Source organism: Myxine glutinosa, chromosome 11 (assembly GCF_964187855.1).
Source record: "Myxine glutinosa chromosome 11, kmMyxGlut1.1, whole genome shotgun sequence".
Classification (NCBI taxonomy): domain Eukaryota; kingdom Metazoa; phylum Chordata; class Myxini; order Myxiniformes; family Myxinidae; genus Myxine; species Myxine glutinosa.
The window spans coordinates 72,355,142-72,374,336 of NC_136271.1; the positions used below are offsets into that span (position 1 = coordinate 72,355,142).

Genomic DNA, 19,195 nt, shown 5'->3' on the forward strand with positions numbered 1-19,195 from the left:
ACAAAGTGAGAGTGTGAGATTTGTCAGGATTGAAAGACATGTTCCACTTGATTGCCCAGCTTGTAATTTTTTTTCCAGGTATGCAGAGAGTGAAGAGGCTGCTCCCTGCTGATCTGAGGGATGGGTGGACTCATCAGGGTGGACTCATCAGCAAAAAGATAGAGGAATTTCCAGAGAGTAGGAGAGATTATTAATGAAGAAAAGAAAAACCACAGGGCCCAGAACACTGCCTTGAGGAACTCCAGCCTGAACAGACTTTGTGTTCCGAGCATTGTGGAAGGAACTGAGATTGCCGTCAGTTGGATTTTCCTTCCACGAGGCAAAGGCAAGTTGTTACAGGGCAACTGCCTCACCACACGATTCAGTGTACCATGGGCGGGAGGAAGAAGGGTATGACAACTGAAGACAAGATGGGATAAATCTTTGCATGAGAGAGAGCAGTTTACCTTGGAAGGATTCCCAGGATGAGTTGATGTCAGAGACTAGAAATGGGAGACCAGTCTAGAAATTTGATGGATGCTTGAAGACCATGCCAGTTGCTGAGGAGTCTCTCTGAGAACGGCCAGAAGGAAGTCCACTTTAACAAGTATATCATAAGATGAACCGATTGGATCAGAAGAAGAACAGCAGACATTTGCATTGAAGTTACTCATAACCAAGTCAAGAAGAGATGATGTACCACGTTGACTGAGATCGGGGTCGGGAAATTGACATTGTGTCAGTCCCAATGAGTCGCAGTCCGTTGCTGAGGTGCCATGGCTGGTGTGAGAGGTACCCACACCCAGCCAGCTGGCATGATGACAATTTAAATCGCCACATATGAGGAAGAGAGAGTTGGGATGAGTGGATAGAAGTTGGTCCATGTTGTCAGCAAAATGTAAATTGAGTCATCACTGTTTGGTGGACAGTACAGAACACATAAAGAAGAGGTGGAAGCGGAGGGGAAGCCGTAGCCAGAGGTAATCATGGGGTTTGGGAGGTTTAATAGCAGTACACGGAGAGTGAGAGAGTTTTTTTTATGTACAGTGTAACTCTGCCACCAGGACGAGGCTCAGGTCTATCATACCGAAGGAGGGAGTAACAACCGGGGAGAGATACTAAGGAATCAGAGGTCTTGAAAGAGGAAAGTTTATGTTGAGCAGATTAAGTCTGGTATGTGAGAAGCAACCTGCATAGAGAGATCAGTCAGGTTTGAGCGAAGGGCCCCGAATATTTGAGGTCCACACCATTGAGGAAATTTTACTGGCAGGTGAGGGAGGAGTTTTGAAGTGGAGGTGTGAGGGGGGAGTTTTTAAGGGGAGAGCGAGGGGGGAAGTTTTAAAAGGGGAGAGCGAGGGGAGAAGTTTTGAAGGGGAGAGCGAGGGGAGAAGTTTTGAAGGGGAGGGGTGAGGGGGGAAGTTTTGAAGGGGAGGGGTGAGGGAGGAAGTTTTGAAGGGGAGGGGCGAGGGGGGAGTTATGAAGGTGAGGGGGGAGATTTGAATTTTGATTTCAGAACACAGCCTTTTGAAAAGGAAGAAGAGAGTTGTAATAGAAGAGAGTATGCAACACGGGAGAAGGAAGTTTAAACATTTTAAAACAAAACCGTGAACACTTTCTGGGTATTCACTCAAATGAGGTTAGGTGGGACTCATTTTTATTTTGGTGAAAGCAGGGTAGAGTAAAAAGAGAAAGGTTGAAAGAGGTCGTGAAGGAGTATGGCAAATACCTTCACAAACAGAGTGGTGATGGAATGGTGAAATTGCATCGGCAAGATGGAGGAAGAGGGGAGGAATGACAACACCTGGTCGCAGGCAGTGTGCTGTGACAAGGAATATTTCTTTTTCGTTTTCTTTGTATTTAAGAGTTGTTAGGGTTAGGGTTAGGGTTAGCAGTTTACTTTGTTAGATTGCACAGGAAGCTTGTTCCTCTCAGCAAGATCGCACAGGAAGCTTGCTCCTCTCAGCAAGATCGCACAGGAAGCTTGCTCCTCTCAGCAAGATCGCACAGGAAGCTTGCTCCTCTCAGCAAGATCGCACAGGAAGCTTGTTCCTCTCAGCAAGATCGCACAGGAAGCTTGCTCCTCTCAGCAAGATTGCACAGGAAGCTTGCTCCTCTCAGCAAGATTGTACAGGAAGCTCCACTCCTCTCAGCAAGATCGCACAGGAAGCTTGCTCCACTCAGCATGATTGCACAGGAAGCTTGCTCCACTCCTCAGCAAGATCGCACAGGAAGCTTGCTCCACTCAGCACGATTGCACAGGAAGCTTGCTCCACTCAGCACGATTGCACAGGAAGCTTGCTCCTCTCAGCAAGATTGCACAGGAAGCTTGCTCCTCTCAGCAAGATTGCACAGGAAGCTTGCTCCTCTCAGCAAGATTGCACAGGAAGCTTGCTCCTCTCAGCAAGATTGCCCAGGAAGCTTGCTCCTCTCAGCAAGATTGCCCAGGAAGCTTGCTCCTCTCAGCAGGATTGCACAGGAAGCTTGCTCCTCAGCAAGATTGCACAGGAAGCTTGCTCCTCTCAGCAAGATTGCACAGGAAGCTTGCTCCTCTCAGCAAGATTGCACAGGAGGCTCCGCTCCTCTCAGCAAGATCGCACAGGAAGCTTGCTCCTCTCAGCAAGATTGTACAGGAAGCTTGCTCCTCTCAGCAAGATTGCACAGGAAGCTTGCTCCTCTCAGCAAGATCACACAGGAAGCTTGCTCCTCTCAGCAAGATCGCACAGGAAGCTTGCTCCTCAGCAAGATCGCACAGGAAGCTTGCTCCTCTCAGCAAGATCGCACAGGAAGCTTGCTCCTCTCAGCAAGATCGCACAGGAAGCTTGCTCCTCTCAGCAAGATCGCACAGGAAGCTTGCTCCTCTCAGCAAGATCGCACAGGAAGCTTGCTCCTCTCAGCAAGATCGCACAGGAAGCTTGCTCCTCTCAGCAAGATCGCACAGGAAGCTTGCTCCTCTCAGCAAGATCGCACAGGAAGCTTGCTCCTCTCAGCAAGATCGCACAGGAAGCTTGCTCCTCTCAGCAAGATCGCACAGGAAGCTTGCTCCTCTCAGCAAGATCGCACAGGAAGCTTGCTCCTCTCAGCAAGATCGCACAGGAAGCTTGCTCCTCTCAGCAAGATCGCACAGGAAGCTTCCTCCTCTCAGCAAGATCGCACAGGAAGCTTGCTCCTCTCAGCAAGATCGCACAGGAAGCTTGCTCCTCTCAGCAAGATCGCACAGGAAGCTTGCTCCTCTCAGCAAGATCGCACAGGAAGCTTGCTCCTCTCAGCAAGATCGCACAGGAAGCTTGCTCCTCTCAGCAAGATCGCACAGGAAGCTTGCTCCTCTCAGCAAGATCGCACAGGAAGCTTGCTCCTCTCAGCAAGATCGCACAGGAAGCTTGCTCCTCTCAGCAAGATCGCACAGGAAGCTTGCTCCTCGCAGTAAGATCGCACAGGAAGCTTGCTCCTCTCAGCAAGATCGCACAGGAAGCTTGCTCCTCTCAGCAAGATTGTACAGGAAGCTCCGCTCCTCTCGGCAAGATTGCACAGGAAGCTTGCTCCTCTCAGCAAGATTGCACAGGAAGCCTGCTCCTCTCAGCAAGATCGCACAGGAAGCTTGCTCCTCTCAGCAAGATTGCACAGGAAGCTCTGCTCCTCACAGAAAGAAGGTGTGGGGTGGGGGGCAAATTTCGGGCAAAGGTGCATACGTGGTCCAAGCTGCGTATAATTGTTGATCATTGTGTTGGTAGTGTTATGTTGGTGGGGTGGAGTGATATATAGAGTCAGGTAGATCTGTATCGGTAGGAACTCCGATGATCGTGGGTAGAAAGAACCACTTCGATGTACATAAGTCAGGGACCTGTGTAGACCGTGTGTTCGGATTAAGCTTATATATTTGTCCCTGTTACGAGGAATGGGGCGTGTTAACTAGTGTAATGATTATGTTAATTCCCCTGTGCGTGAGACCTTGTGATTTATCCGTTGTCCCTTATGGCACTGCACACAGACACTACTCAGCTTGTCCCGATGGCCCTTACATGGTAGAGGTGCGGAGCTGTCGCAGCCAAATGTAGTAGTTTAGTACAGATCACCGTTGGAGGCGGATCCACATACCTGCCAATACAGTGGGACAAAAGGATAAATTTGGTGAAATTTGACAGGCCCAATGGGATAAATTTTGGGATTCTGTGTGGTGGATGGCACTCTTGGACCCGACCAACCTGCAACTACCTGCACATCAGAGGTGAGGTAAGACTTTGAGGTGTACTGTCCCAGGGTTCAGGGCTTGCTTTTTAAATTGGGACATGTAATTTGGAGTAGGGGGTGGGTGAGATTGATGGCATGGCTGGTGAGGGGATGGAATGTGTGCCACACCGTGTCTTGTGGGTGGCGTTTTTTTATTTGTAGAGGTGTTGTGTTTTCATGTGGTTGTGAGTTTGGAAATGAACTGTGAATGAGTGGTGATGATTGTGTTAGGAAATGTGATGTAAATGTGAACGGGGATTTCACATAATTGAAGCAGGCCATGGCAGCAACTTTTGAAAACATTATTTTGTAACATCTTCTATGGAAACATGTAGTTGAGGATTGAATGGCAGCGAAAGGAAAACAAAAGGGGGAGGAAATGTTTTTGTGGATTTTGTGGGTGGGGAAGGTGTGTGTGTGTCCACAGGTATGGATCAAGCTCTGGAGGAGCGATGACTGCGGTCCCCCTCTGCAGTAATTATCCCTGGCAGCCAGTGGTGTCTGGAAATTGGAGCCCGTCGGTGGTGGGGGTGTGTTTGGGCGCCCAGGGGTGAGAGACTCCCGGCTACCCGTGAGGCTGTAAGGAAGCCTGAGGCGACGGAGCCTGGTGTGTGGAGACCCCCTCCGGTGGGACGACAGCGTAAGGAGCTGTTTGGCTGTCACAGGGCTAAGAGGTAAAAGGGGGGTGGGGGCGAAGAAGTTGTAAGTCGGGCGACTTGTTTTGGGACTGCGGGCACCACAGCCTGAAGCGCCCCCACCATCTTGCTTGGACGGTACCTCCCCGCTGCCTAGTAGAAACGCACACACATGTGTATGACATCTATGCCATGGTCCTGCAGGGGGGTGAAATACATGCTTGTAATGGTTTTGTGTTTTGATGACTTTTGGAATGTGTATGAGTGGTTATGGGTTTGTGTTGAATGAATTATGGGGGCGAAATCCACCGAGCCATGTCACTCACCTGTAACACCAGGACAGGGCCCTTGGAAATTTGGGGTGCATTGGGATGTCCCTGCAGGTAACGTTGAGTCTTGTGGCATCCACCAGGGGACGCGGTCTGTAGGAAGGGGTTGTATAAAGGTTTATGGAGTTTTTGAAATTTTTGCAAGTTTGGATAAGTTTTGTGGTTAAGATAGGTTTTTTACGTGTTGTTTTTCTCTTCCTCCCCAGGAGCACGAACTTCTAAATATTGTACATATTTGCATTGTTGTTTGAGGGGGTAGCATGTTAAGGAGAATAGGTAGGTAGCTTTGGCTCACTTCACACAATCCTCCTGATTTATTTCATAGGCTAAGTAAGTGTGAGACAGTAAGTGTTAAGACTGGGAGGGTAGCGCCTGCGGTGAACCTTGCAGGGGCTACGGTTCCAGGAGGGAGGCTGTGTTATGTCGGTGGGGTAGTGATATATAGAGTCGGGTAGATCTGTATAGATAGGTGCTCCGATGATCGTGGGTAGAAAGAACCACTTTGATGTGCATAAGTCAGGGACCTGTGTAGACCATGTGTTTGGATTAAGCTTGTATATTTGTCCCTGTTACGAGGAATGGGGCATGTTAACTAGTGTAGGGATTATGTTAATTCCCCTGTGCGTGAGACCTTGTGATTTATCCATTGTCCCTTATGGCACTCCACACAGACACTAGTCAGGCCCATTAGTACACTAATTAATAAATGACAATAAAACTAACCGGAAACCCAGATCAAACACTACCACCAATTACCCCGCCTGGTTGAACACACATAGCACAGGCAGGCCGGGAGCCACGCCCAGAAGGACTCACTATTGGGCGGGAGTCGACCAATTGGAAGAGCATGGCCAATGACGTAAGAAGGCAAGAAGCGGCTGAGTGATTGGTGAAGAGAAAGGCGCATAGGGGCATCACGCTGATTGGCAGGGCACGCCGATGACGTCAAAGTGCGGACCGCGTGTGATAGGTGGAGAGCGAAACACAGTAGTGGTGGCCTGCGGGCATTGGTAGAGAGAGGCAGATGACGTCATGACACGATCGATAAAAGGTGAAGAGAAACCGGCATTTTCCTCTCTTCTCTCTCTGCCCTCTTGCGCTGGACCCTGTCTTTCTGTGGACGCTCTCTTGTTTTGGACCTTCTCGCTTTTGTGCCTGCTTGATGTTCTGGACCTCGGTGCAAGCAGTGTGTGCCGGCATCGTCTCCTCGTTCCCCTGTTTGTTTGGACGTAAGGAGGAAGAGCGCGGACGAAGAGCTGGGTTCTCCGTGCGAGCGACGAGCGTACAAGCGCGGCTTGCCACTAGAGCGTGACAAGCCAGGGGCGAGCGAGTCGCCCGGTGAGGCCTGCTTCGTGCCAACGAGCGCGTTTCCCGCGCAACGACGCCAAGGCCTCGGGACGGTCTTTGGGGGTTCCTGGCGGGGCAACCAATCGAGTCGGAGCTAAGTACACACATACACCCATTCCTTTTCATTTATTTTCCCTTCGTCCGTGTTCGAAGTCTGGTGAGGGAGCGCTTCATTTAGGACATTTAGTTTCACCGTCGCGATTTTCTTTGTTACCGGCATTGTATAAAACTAGGGCATGCCCGTACTATATATATATCTAAAATTATATCCCCCCCCCTCTATTTACATGAAATGGTTTGGTCCAAAGCGAACGGCTTGCGAGTACGGTGACAATCCCCCCCCTCTATTTACATGAAATGGTTTGGTCCAAAGCGAACGGCTTGCGAGTACGGTGACAATCCCCCCCCCCCCCTCTATTTACATGAAATGGTTTGGTCCAAAGCGAACGGCTTGCGGAGTTTGGTAAAGAAATCGCCATAGCGTGCACAAACGCGCAGGAAAGCGAAAGAATCGCAAATTAGTTTTAATTAGTTTTAAAACATAGTTTAACGCCAACATAGCGGCAACATAGTTTGCCAACGTGAAATAAATGAATACGCTCTCAAATGTGCCGTCCGAGGCAGAGTCTGTTCGGCACGTTCGGCACACGTGATAGCTCGCTGCTCTCTGATTGGTTGAATCGTTTTTTGGACATAGCTCGGTAACTACTTCTCCGATTAATATGAAACCTTGAAAAGGCACATCCTCGGGTCCCCAGCAATATACCTGGCAAGTTTCAAGTATATCGGACCCGTGGTTGTCGAGAAACAGCGGTCACAGACAAACAAACAAACACACAGACACACAGACACACAGAGATTACTGGAATTATAGATAGACTAGGGCATGCCCGTACTATATCTATATCTAAAATTATATCCCCCCCCTCTATTTACATGAAATGGTTTGGTCCAAAGCGAACGGCTTGCGAGTACGGTGACAATCCCCCCCCTCTATTTACATGAAATGGTTTGGTCCAAAGCGAACGGCTTGCGGAGTTTGGTAAAGAAATCGCCATAGCGTGCACAAACGTGCAGGAAAGCGAAAGAATCGCAAATTAGTTTTAATTAGTTTTAAAACATAGTTTAACGCCAACATAGTTTGCCAACGTGAAATAAATGAATACGCTCTCAAATGTGCCGTCCGAGGCAGAGTCTGTTCGGCACGTTCGGCACACGTGATAGCTCGCTGCTCTCTGATTGGTTGAATCGTTTTTTGGACATAGCTCGGTAACTCCTTGTCCGATTAATATGAAACCTTGAAAAGGCACATCCTCGGGTCCCCAGCAATATACCTGGCAAGTTTAAAGTATATCGGACCCGTGGTTGTCGAGAAACAGCGGTCACAGACAAACAAACACACACACAGACACACACACACACACACACACACACACACACACACACACACACACACACACACACACACACACACACACACAGAGATTGCTGGAATTATAGATAGACTAGGGCATGCCCGTACTATATATATATCTAAAAGTATATCCCCCCCCCCCCCCCCCTCTATTTACATGCAATGGTTTGGTCCAAAGCTAACGGCTTGCGAGTACGGTGACAATCCCCCCCCTCTATTTACATGAAATGGTTTGGTCCAAAGCTAACGACTAGCGGAGTTTGGTAAAGAAATCGCCATAGCGTGCACAAATGCGCAGGAAAGCGAAAGAATCGCAAATTAGTTTTAATTAGTTGTAAAACATAGTTTAACGCCAACATAGCGGCAACATAGTTTGCCAACGTGAAATAAATGAATACGCTCTCAAATGTGCCATCCGAGGCAGAGTGTGTCCGCCACGTTCGGCACACGCGATAGCTCGCTGCTCTCTGATTGGTTGAATCGTTTTTTGGACATAGCTCGGTAAGTAATTGTCCGATTAATATGAAACCTTGAAAAGGCACATCCTCGGGTCCCCAGCAATATACCTGGCAAGTTTCAAGTATATCGGACCGGTAGTTGTCGAGAAACAGCGGTCACAGACATACAAACAAACAAACAAACAAACGTACAAACAAACATACACACAGAGATTACTGGAATTATAGATAGATAAATCCTTTCATTATTTTATTTGTACATTTTAACCCTTATTCCCATTTGAGTTTATTTCCTGCAGGCTTTTGAACTGCTGTCGAACGCGACAGGTAAGCTCCGGCCTCTTCTTCTTTCTTCCTCCCGTGTGTAGATATAAAATCCGCTATTTAATTGAACGCCTCCATTAACGCTCGATTGCTATCCTTGATTTTCTGCTCTTTACCGAGGGGAATCACACGACAGTAGTTTACAAGTTTGTCACATGAAATGCATATAACCAGCTGTTATAAAAAAAACTAGCAGAAGTACCCGGCATTGCCGGGCGGGGGAGGGGAGGGGGAGGGGAGGGGAACGGGGGGGAGCGAGCCCCTTGGCAAAGCGAGCGATTTTTTTTTTTTCATAGCGTCATATCGTTCATAGCGTCATAGCGTTTCATAGCGTCATAGCGATTTTTTTTTTCATAGCGTTTCATAGCGGTCATAGCGGTCATAGCGTCATATCGTTCATAGCGTCATATCGTTCATAGCGTCATAGCGTTCATAGCGTCATCACGTGATCGCTCTGAGTGAATCAGCGCCCACCTGCTCTGATTCCGTTGATTCCGTGCGCTGAAATGCGCTGAGGTAAATATGAATAAAAAATATGGATCGTCAAATATTTTGAGTTCGGCCATGTTCGTCCCACGCTCAATGGCCATGTCTATGTCAAATATCAAGCACATAAGCCTCTCCGTTTAGGAGTCTATCAGTAACATTACACACACACACACACACACACACACACACACACACACACACACACACACACAAACTGTGTTTTATATATAGATGAGTTGCTTGAGTTTGGTTTTCGCACACACAACAGATATTCTTTAGTCTCACCCATTGGGCATTTGTTTCTTTTCTTGTTTATAATTTTTTTAATAACCATTCTCATCAAAGAGTCAAATTTGATTGCTTTAGTGACCTGGTCTGTTTCATTTTGTCACTTTTCACCAGCGTACATTTGACTGCAGTATGACCGGAAACCACCTCATAGAACGCGGCCAAATCAGAAAGACTTTACTGAGTAGCATTACAATAGTCAAGTAATCCGTGGATACTCGACCAAAGCAAACCTGCTGAACCCATGCCAGTGTGGTCTGATAAGACTCACTCTCATTCGCTGACTAAACACAACATTCTCAGTAGCTGAAGAACCACTACCCACTGCTGGTTTATCTGTCTTTGAAGCTCACTCCCATCAAGGAAAGCCATGTGCACCGGCCTTGTGCTGCCATTGCCAAGCAGCGTTGGTGTGCTTCAAACTGATGCAATATAATAGCATCAAGTTGGTCATCCTGCATTTAGACTTGAACAACTTAAGGCTCCTGGAGTATTAGACATTGGATAAAGCAACACGGTATATTGGACTTGAAGCTGAAATACCAGATGAATGAGCTTTGTGTTCAATTCTCAATGTCAAACAGACCAACCCGCATACCTCTGACAGGCTTTTGTCTACGTCATGACTTCCTTGTATTTCCTTGTATTGCTCTTCCTACCAGTTACCCATCTTCATAATAATTCCACCCTACCCCTCCTCTCCTTTCCCCTGTCCTCTACATGCATTTGCAGAAAGCCTTGGATTCGTATTTTGAAATTGCAGTAGGATCTGCAAGAGCAAGTAAACAAAAACCTGCGGTGAAAATTGTAGGAGAGACCTCTTCATCAAAGCACATTGAAGAGATGAATCATGAGAGAATGCAAGAAAACTTGGGAGTTGGAGTGGAGGAAGCAACAATAACGGTTACAATTGGGCAGAGTGATGAAGAAGAATTTGCAGAAGACCAGATTGAACAGGAGCCAAAGAGTGAAGGTGCCACACCGATTGTCATCGACTTGGTTTCAGATGAGGAACAAAGTGATATAGAAGAGATTACAATTCCAGGAGATGCAGAAGACCATGGTAAGGGGCAGTTTGAAGCTTCAACAGAGAATACTCACTCAGGATTAGGAACAATGGGTGCAAATAATGAACCAGATGTTGCTGGTGGTGGAATAACAATGCTGAGCTGGAACATTGATGGTCTGGACCTAGAGTGTCTGCCACAAAGGGCGAGAGCTGTCTGCAACACCATTGCCCTGTGAGTAATAAGATTTACTTGCTTCCTCACATTCTCGATGTTCACCATTACAATCGAATGCATCATTCCCACCATTTGCTTTTTGTGGTCCACGAGCACCTCAAGCAATATTTACAGGTTTTTGGTGGTACAGTGAAGAGTACATATTTTAGAGTTATCAATTTGGTAACTGTCGAGTGCAGTTTGATTTGCACAAACTAGGACGGCACATGGTAGAGCGCATACCTCTGCCACTCTGAACAATTTACATTTGGTATCCCACTGATATGTCGGATCTCGATTCAGACCTGGACCAAAATCTAATCGGCTTGTTCATGTTATCTAACCAACTCGTCCACCAAGTTTTGGCCAAATCTGTCCATTTTTTGAAATATCGTGCAAATATTTTGAATTATCAAATTTTATATATCGTTTTTAGCCCTATCTAGGTTTGGGACATGGAATGTGGGGACAATGACAGGGAGATCAGGAGAAGTGGTGGAAGTATTGGTCAGAAGAAGAGTGGACATATGTTGTGTGCAAGAGACGAGATGGAAGGGAAGTGGTGTGAGAATGGTGAAGGGTAGGCAGGGACAGAAATACAAGTTTGTGTGGCAAGGGTGCCTGGAGGGCGTGAATGGTGTTGGTGTCCTGTTTTCTGAGGAGTTTGTAGACAGTGTGGTGAGTGTGACTAGAGTGAGTGATAGGTTGTTGATGGTGAAAATGATGATTGGAAAGCTCTTGGTGAACGTCATCTCGGGATATGCTCCGCAGGTTGGTCGAAGCGATGAAGAGAAGGACAAGTTCTGGTGTGCGATAGAGAAGCTGATGGAAAACGTGAAAGATGAGTAAGTTGTAGTGGTAGGAGGAGACCTGAATGGACATGTGGGAAGGAGTATGGATGGTTTTGAGGGAGTTCATGGGGGTTACGGATATGGTGTGAGAAATGGAGAAGGTGAAAGGATTTTGGAGTTTGCTGATGGAGCTGATTTGTTGATTTGTAATACTCAGTTCCAGAAAGAGGACAATAAGCTTGTTACATACACGTCAGGTGGGTCGACGACAACCGTTGACTACCTGATGGTGCGTCGGCGAGATAGGGGGCACCTCCGGGACACAAAGGTGATCCCGGGGGAGGAGGCTGTTTCACAGCACCACTTGGTTGTCTGTGACATAAGGGTGAAAGGTGCGAGGAGAGCTCGGCGGGTGAAGTACCAACCGAGAATGAAGGTGTGGAGGTTGAAAGAGGTGACAGTAAGGGAGGCATTAAAAGAGAGGCTGAGTAGGGTAGAGGATGATGTGGTTGAGCTTGAAAGTGGTTGGATGTCAATGAAAGCTAGTCTGTTGGGAGCCGTTGGTGAGGTATGTGGATGGACAAAAGGACCACCGAGGCACTCGGAAACATGGTGGTGGGATGTTGAGGTTGGAAAGAGGATTGACGAGAAGAGGAAGAAGTTCAAAGAGTGGCAGAAGGCGAAGGGTACGGGAGCAGAAACAGCAGAGCATGAAAGTTATAAGGCAGCCAGGAAGGCTGCAAAGAAAGAGGTAGCAAAGGCGCAGGAGGCATGTAGGAAAATGTTCGGAGAACGCTTGGATTCGGAAGAGGGTCAGAAAGCAGTATTCAGGATTGCAAAGCACATAGCGAAAGAGAGGTGTGATGTGATGGGGGTGAGTTGCTTGAAGGATGAAGTGGGACAAATCGTTGTCGACCCAGATGGAATTAAAGGAAGATGGAAAAGATATATGGAAATGCTGTTGAATACAGAGAATGAATGGGATGGCAACATAGAGAGTAACCCAGTTTTAGGACCGGCAGAGAAGATAACTGAGAAGGAAGTTGAGGAAGCGATAAAAGCAATGAAGAGTGGAAAAGTGGGAGGGCCGACAGGAGTTGTGGGAGATATGTTGAAGGCAGCAGGAAGTTGGGGTGTGAAGAGAATGACAGAGATCTGTAATCTGGTGGTGAAAGAAGGCCGCATTCCAGTGGATTGGGAACTGAGTACCCTCGTCCCTCTATACAAGGGGAAAGGTGACCCTCTGGAGTGTGGCTCGTACCGAGCGATAAAGTTATTGGAGCATGGAATGAAGGTATTGGAAAGGGTGTTGGAGAGGAGGATAAGGAAGAAAGTGAAGATCGACGAAATGCAGTTTGGATTTATGCCAGGAAGAGGAACGACAGATGCGCTTTTCATTGTGAGGCAGTTGCAGGAGAAGTACATGGATAAGAGGAAGAAGTTGTTTTTTTTGGGGTTTGTTGATCTGGAGAAAGCATTCGATAGGGTTCCACGCAAAGTATTGACATGGGCATTGAGGAAGTTAGGAGTGGAGGAATGGTTGATCAGAGTAGTGATGGCAATGTACAAAAGAGCACGCACAGCTGTAAGGACGAAGGACGGGAACAGTGGTGAGTTTGAGGTGAAGGTGGGAGTGCATCAGGGGTCGGTACTAAGTCCACTACTATTTGTAGCTGTGATGGAGGTGCTGGCTCAGACCGTAAAGGAGGGTTTACCGTGGGAGTTGTTGTATGCAGATGATCTGGTGTTGATTGTGGAAAGTATGGATGGACTGAAGGAAAAGATGAACAAGTGGAAGGAATGTATGGAGACAAAAGGTCTGAAGGTGAATATCGGAAAGACAAAGGTGATCATGATGGCAAGTGGTAAAGCATGTGGTGAGGTGGAAAGAACTGGGAAGTGGCCGTGTGCTGTGTGCAGGAAGGGTGTCGGAGTGAACTCCATTCAATGTACAATGTGTGCTGAGTGGGTTCATCAAAAATGTAGTGGTTTGAGAGGGTCATTAACCAGTGTGGCAGCTGCATTCAAATGTAAGGTGTGCACAGAGGGAGCTGCAGATGGAGGAAATGTTGAGTTGGATCTTGGAGATGGCGTGAAGCTGGAAGGTGTGAAAACATTTTGCTACCTCGGAGACATGCTGAATGGAGAAGGTGGATCAGACTCGGCAACGGTTGCTCGAGTGAGATGTGCATGGAAGAAGTTTCGGGAACTGAGTGGCGTGCTGATGAGGAGGAGAGTGTCGCTGAAGCTGAAGGGAAAGGTGTATGCTGCATGTGTGAGAAGTGTTATGATTTATGGGAGCGAGACATGGGTAATGAACGTAGAGCAGCAACGAAGGCTGGAAAGGGTGGAAATGCGAATGGTTCGATGGATGTGCGGAGTATCGTTGAGAGAGAGGAAGACAAATGATGAATTGCGAAAGATGATGGGAATATTGCCTGTGATTGATGCTGTGAAGAGGAACAGGTTGAGATGGTTTGGTTATGTATTGAGGAAGGATGAAAGTGACTGGTTGAGAAGAGTGATGGAAGTTAATGTAGAAGGAAGTAGAGGACGGGGAAGGCCGAGAAAGACTTGGCTAAAGATGGTGGAAGACGAAATGCGGGCAAGGGGGTTAACAAGGAGAGATGCAGAAAATAGGGCAAAATGGAGAAGATTGTCATGGGGACCGCAAGGCTAACCCCCGCTCTAGCAGGGAACATGGCCTTAAAATGCATGTTGTTTTTAGCCCTATCTCTCAATTGTGAAGAATCACTTAAAAATTATATCGTATCCGGATCTTCACCAAAATCGAATCAATTCGTCATTGTTGCACACCAAACCTGTCCACCAAGTTTTGTCCAAATCGGTCCATAACGTTTTGAGTTATCCTTCTGACAGCCAGACAGACAAACCAACAGAGGTCACAACACCTTCACTGGTGGAGGTAACAACAGCCATCGAGAAAGATGACATGACAACAATTACATCTAGATATAACAGCTTTGGATATCCTTAGTGACAAAAATTAGAGATTGGAATTTTAATAAGGCCCTGCATACACTTATCTTTATTTTGGCATCCCGGCTTTGCCCACCATGCTCCTCACACCAGCATCCAAATTGATGTCCACCAGCTGGCCTGGACTTTTGCGCTCACGTTAGTTTTCTCATCCCTTATTAAATCTTGCTATGGTGGTTCTATTGGCACCCATGCATCATGTATCTATTCGTGTTTAGGCCCAGAAAAAGGGATTAAGGTAATATGCATAGGCAGATATAGGGCAGTTAGGTTGTGACTTATTGTAGTTCTTTTAATGTTTGCAAACAGGAGCACAATTACCTCTGGGCCATCTCGTCTGGGTTCCAATCCTGACCATGATATAAACTGTCATCCCAGGGTGATTCGTCAATGTGTGTGCCGTCCCTCAGGTGGACGTTAAGCTGGGCGTTCCGTCTGCCGGCGTTAGTTGGACGTCTCACGGTGTCCCTCACAAAGAGTAAGCGAGCTATTGCTGGCATCATGAACAAATTCCTGCCCTAACCTACAGAGACAACTGCATCAGTGGCACTGCTGTGCCCTCTGCCAATGATGCTACCCCCACAGCCTTGTGCTGCATATGAAAGGAGAATATTGGAATCGATAAAAACTTGCACTTGTTCTTTATGAGGCCTTAAATGATAGACCTATTATGCAAAACTTTAGTTCTTTAAAAAAACATTTATTAACAAACATAATTAAAACTTATAATTTCATACTTCGACTTATTTTTACAGTAAAAACAAGTTGATCGTTTTGTATGTTTAGGCATCGTCCAGATGTGGTATGCTTTCAGGAGGTCATCGAGCCATATAGAGACTACTTGGTCAAACATACAAGGGGCTACCATCTTGTGACAGGTGCGTATGAATGACCTTTTGTGTAGACTGCATGGATTTGTCAGTTGGACAATTCTTCATCCATTCAGATGCTCACAAATGAATGAGACAAATAATAAACTAGAACTGCATTCCGTAGAGCACAAACCTCCACCATGTTGAACATCCCACTGATAGGCCGGATGAACCTTAACCAAAATCTCATCACTTCCTCCTTGTTACACACCCACTCTGTCCACCAAGTTTAGTCTGAATCCGTCCACAACTTCTTTAGATATCCTGCTCACAGACAGACACACAGACAGGGGTGAAAACTTAACCTCCATTCACTTTCGGTGGTGCAGGTAATGAATGCATCACATGGTTGGATGAAAGAATGGTCTGATGGTAAAACTAAATAAACAAGCAGAAACATTTAGACCGAGATGTATTGCAGTTGGTTCGAAAATGAAATATGAACAAACTCGAAATGTAATGCAATTGACCATTATATTGATACGACTGCCTCGAGAAATGAAATGTTAACGATTAAAATTAAAATGATTAAAATAAGATGATTAAAATAAAAAACTAGAACGGCACTCAGTGGAGAGCATACCTCCACCTGGTTGGCCATTTCACTCAATGGTGAGGAATCACTTCAAAAATTCTACGAGCTGGATCCAGATTCAGATCTTCACCAAAATCGAATCGATTCTTCCTTGTCAAACACACAACCGGTCCAACAAGTTTCATCCAAATCCATCCATAACTTTTGGAGATATTCTGCTATGTATCGTTTTCGACCGTATCTCCCAATGGTGAAGAATCACTTAAAATTCTAGTAGCCGGATCCGGATCTTCACCAAAATCTAATCATTTCGTCTTTGTCACACAAACTACATCCTTCCCAAATTTATTCCGAATCCGTCCACAACTTTTTTAGATATTTTGTTCACAAACAAAAACGGACAGACAAACAGGCAGGGGTGAAAACCTAACCTCCATCCACCTTTGGTGGCGGAGGTAACTAGAACGGCACTCTCTCGAGCATATACCTCCGCCAGGTGAACAGTTTATGTTTTGTATCCACCGATACAAAAACGGATCTGGATTCGGACCTGACCCGGATTTTGTAATGAGGCCGGATCTGGATTCGGACCTGAATCAAATTATAATCGGCTTGTTCTCGTCACCTAATCAACTCATCCACCAAGTTTAGCCGTAACTCGTCCATAACTTTTTAAAATATCATGTTATATATCGCTCTTCACCCAATCTCTCATTGGTGAAGAATCACTTCAAAAATATACCTGGTGTTGGCCTAATGGTTCGGGCGGCGGGCTTGGAATCCTAAGGTCCTGAGTTCGAATCCCGTTGAATTAACGCCAGGTGGGGTTGACTCAGCCTGTCATCCTTCCGAGGTCGGCAAAATGAGTACCAGATAACTGGCTATAGAGAGGCATTGCATCAACGGCAGACGCGCCCACTGAAGAATGATGCAACCAGCAGCCGGGTGGCTGCACCGAACCACCAACCACATCAAAAATTAATTAATTCTCGTATCAGACTCCATATTCAGATCTTCACCAAAATCTAATCGATTTGGTCTTCTCACACACCCAACCTCTCTGCCAAATTTCATCTGAATCCGTCATCAACTTTTTGATATCTCGTTCACAGACAAACAAACAGACGTGAAAACATAACCTCCATCTACCTTCGATGGTGGAGGTAACAATTGATTCAAAGTAAAAACCAAGATTTAAATGTAATACAACATTTGAGGAGCTAACATATTGACTATGTCATTGCTTGCTCTCTGTGAGTACCACATCTCATGATGCTCATAACAAAAATGGTCTCCTCACCGGGTCACCCTTCCCAATTCAAAGCTGAATGCTACCTCCATTCCTTCATCCTTCTATTCTCTCGTATGTGGAACAATCTCCCCATGTCGGTTGGCTTGTACCACTCCCTCCAGTCTCTCAAGAGTGCTGCCCATGGTCGCATAAGCTCTCACTCATACCCTTCCTTGCTGTCTTGTACTCCTGCTGCTCCCTCCCTTTCCCCCCAATCCCCACTTTAAATTAAAGAACAATGGATGGTCTAATTGGACCTGGTACATTTGCTCAGAGAGACATCATCATTGTTGTGGTGCGGAGAGCAGGAGGTGATGAGGGTTACTACACTGCGATTCTGTTGAAGAAAAGTCGGTTGGACCTGCTCGGTCATGAGATCATACCATATCCTACAACAAGAATGATGCGTAACCTTCTCATTGTAAAGGTTAGCCTATTGTTGAGACACATTGAGTTTATAGGTTGTACTGTGTGACTACACCTTGCTGTATTTTGCCAAGGTTAATCTTGCTACAAGGTACCCCGTTTATCAGAGCACATGGCGATTGCTTGTACTCTGAGGTTACAACTGAGAAGCACAGCATTATGGGAATAGTGCATCACGTGGTACTTGTTTTATCCTAATCTCATTGTGGAGTCTTCCTTTGCAGACTCGTTTGCTCGGACTTGATCTTTGTTTCATGACGTCCCACCTGGAAAGCACACGAGCGTGCGCCAAGGAGCGCCAAAAGCAGCTGAAATGTTTGCTGAAGAATATAGAATCGGCTCCCCAATCCTCAGCCGCAATCTTTGCTGGGGACACCAATCTACGTGACAAAGAGGTATTCTTTCATGTGTATTTCATGTGAGCGAACTGTCATCGACAATTGGTTAGTGTGAGCGAATGCTGGCTGATGCCCAATTAAAACTCTTCAGATTATTATTATTCTTCCCCCATACGAAACCTTCAAAATTATTCTCTGAATCTGTTTAAATGATCGATGCGAAACTTTAAATATGTGATTAATGCACATCGGATTTTTATGTGAAAAAATAAAAAATATTTTTTCACATAAAACGGCTTTTTTGCGCGCAAAAAAATTATTTTGCTATTTTCGGAGAAAAAAAATATTTCGCCCTTTTTCGGGAAAAATAAAATAAAATGCCCTTTTTGGTCGAAAATGTCTGGCAACGCTAAAAAAAATTAGGGAATTTTTCGAAATTTTTAACTGCGATCGAAATTTTTAACTGCGATCGATCTCAAAAACAAAATGTTGCGTCCACTTGCGTGCGTTGCGTCCCCAGCGTGCACAGCAGTGAGGCGGTGTACTACAGTGAGAGAGTGTACACAAAGTGTGAACAAGTCTCCTATCAAGATGAGTGCTGCTCTTCGTGACAAGTGGCTGAAGGAATTCAATGCTGGTGGCGATGGGGCTACCTTCAAGTACGTGTCGAGTGACACGGCTTTCTGTCGAGCTTGTGAAAAGACTTTCCGGGCGAAGCAGAAGTCTGAGCTGGCCCAACATGTCCGAGGAGACCGCCACAAGAGCAACTTGGCCTTGAAGAAGAAGACGGTCACGCAAGCCACCATGGAGGACTTTGGTGGCGGAAAGAGGCACAAGTGCGACGTCGTGGCTCAGGAGCTGTGCCAGGCCATGCTGGCCGCTGGCATCCCATGGTCGAAATTGGAAAACCCTGCCCTCCGGTCGTTCCTGGAGAAGCACATCACTCTCCAGATCCCCGATGAAAGCTGGATTCGAAAGCACTACCTCGACAAGTGCTACGACAAGGCCTTGGCGGGGATCCGTGCCGACCTCGGACAGCAGCCCATCTAGCTGTCCGTCGACGAGACGACCGATTCGGCAGGTCGATATGTGGCCAACATCATCGCGGGACGCTTGTCCAAGGAGAGGTACTTCCGTCCCCACCTCGTCCAGTGCATGTTTCTGGAGAAGACCAACTCCGGGGAGATCGTGCGCGCAGTCAGACACGCTGCGCTATCTTTGGCCTGATTTCA

At 46.6% G+C, this 19,195-nt stretch overlaps 1 protein-coding gene across 6 annotated transcripts in view; it reads left to right on the plus strand.

Annotated features, from left to right (window-relative positions):
• TDP2 (tyrosyl-DNA phosphodiesterase 2) overlaps positions 1–19,195 on the plus strand; it is a 39,011-nt gene that overhangs the window by 16,771 nt on the left and 3,045 nt on the right. For all 6 annotated transcript variants that reach the window (XM_078786753.1, XM_068130827.2, XM_078786752.1 and 3 more), the window contains 4 exons: positions 10,220–10,728; positions 15,288–15,379; positions 17,508–17,626; positions 17,850–18,020. In XM_078786753.1, the coding sequence (XP_078642879.1) occupies positions 10,220–10,728; positions 15,288–15,379; positions 17,508–17,626; positions 17,850–18,020 (891 nt within the window). The remainder of the gene's footprint in view (positions 1–10,219; positions 10,729–15,287; positions 15,380–17,507; positions 17,627–17,849; positions 18,021–19,195) is intronic.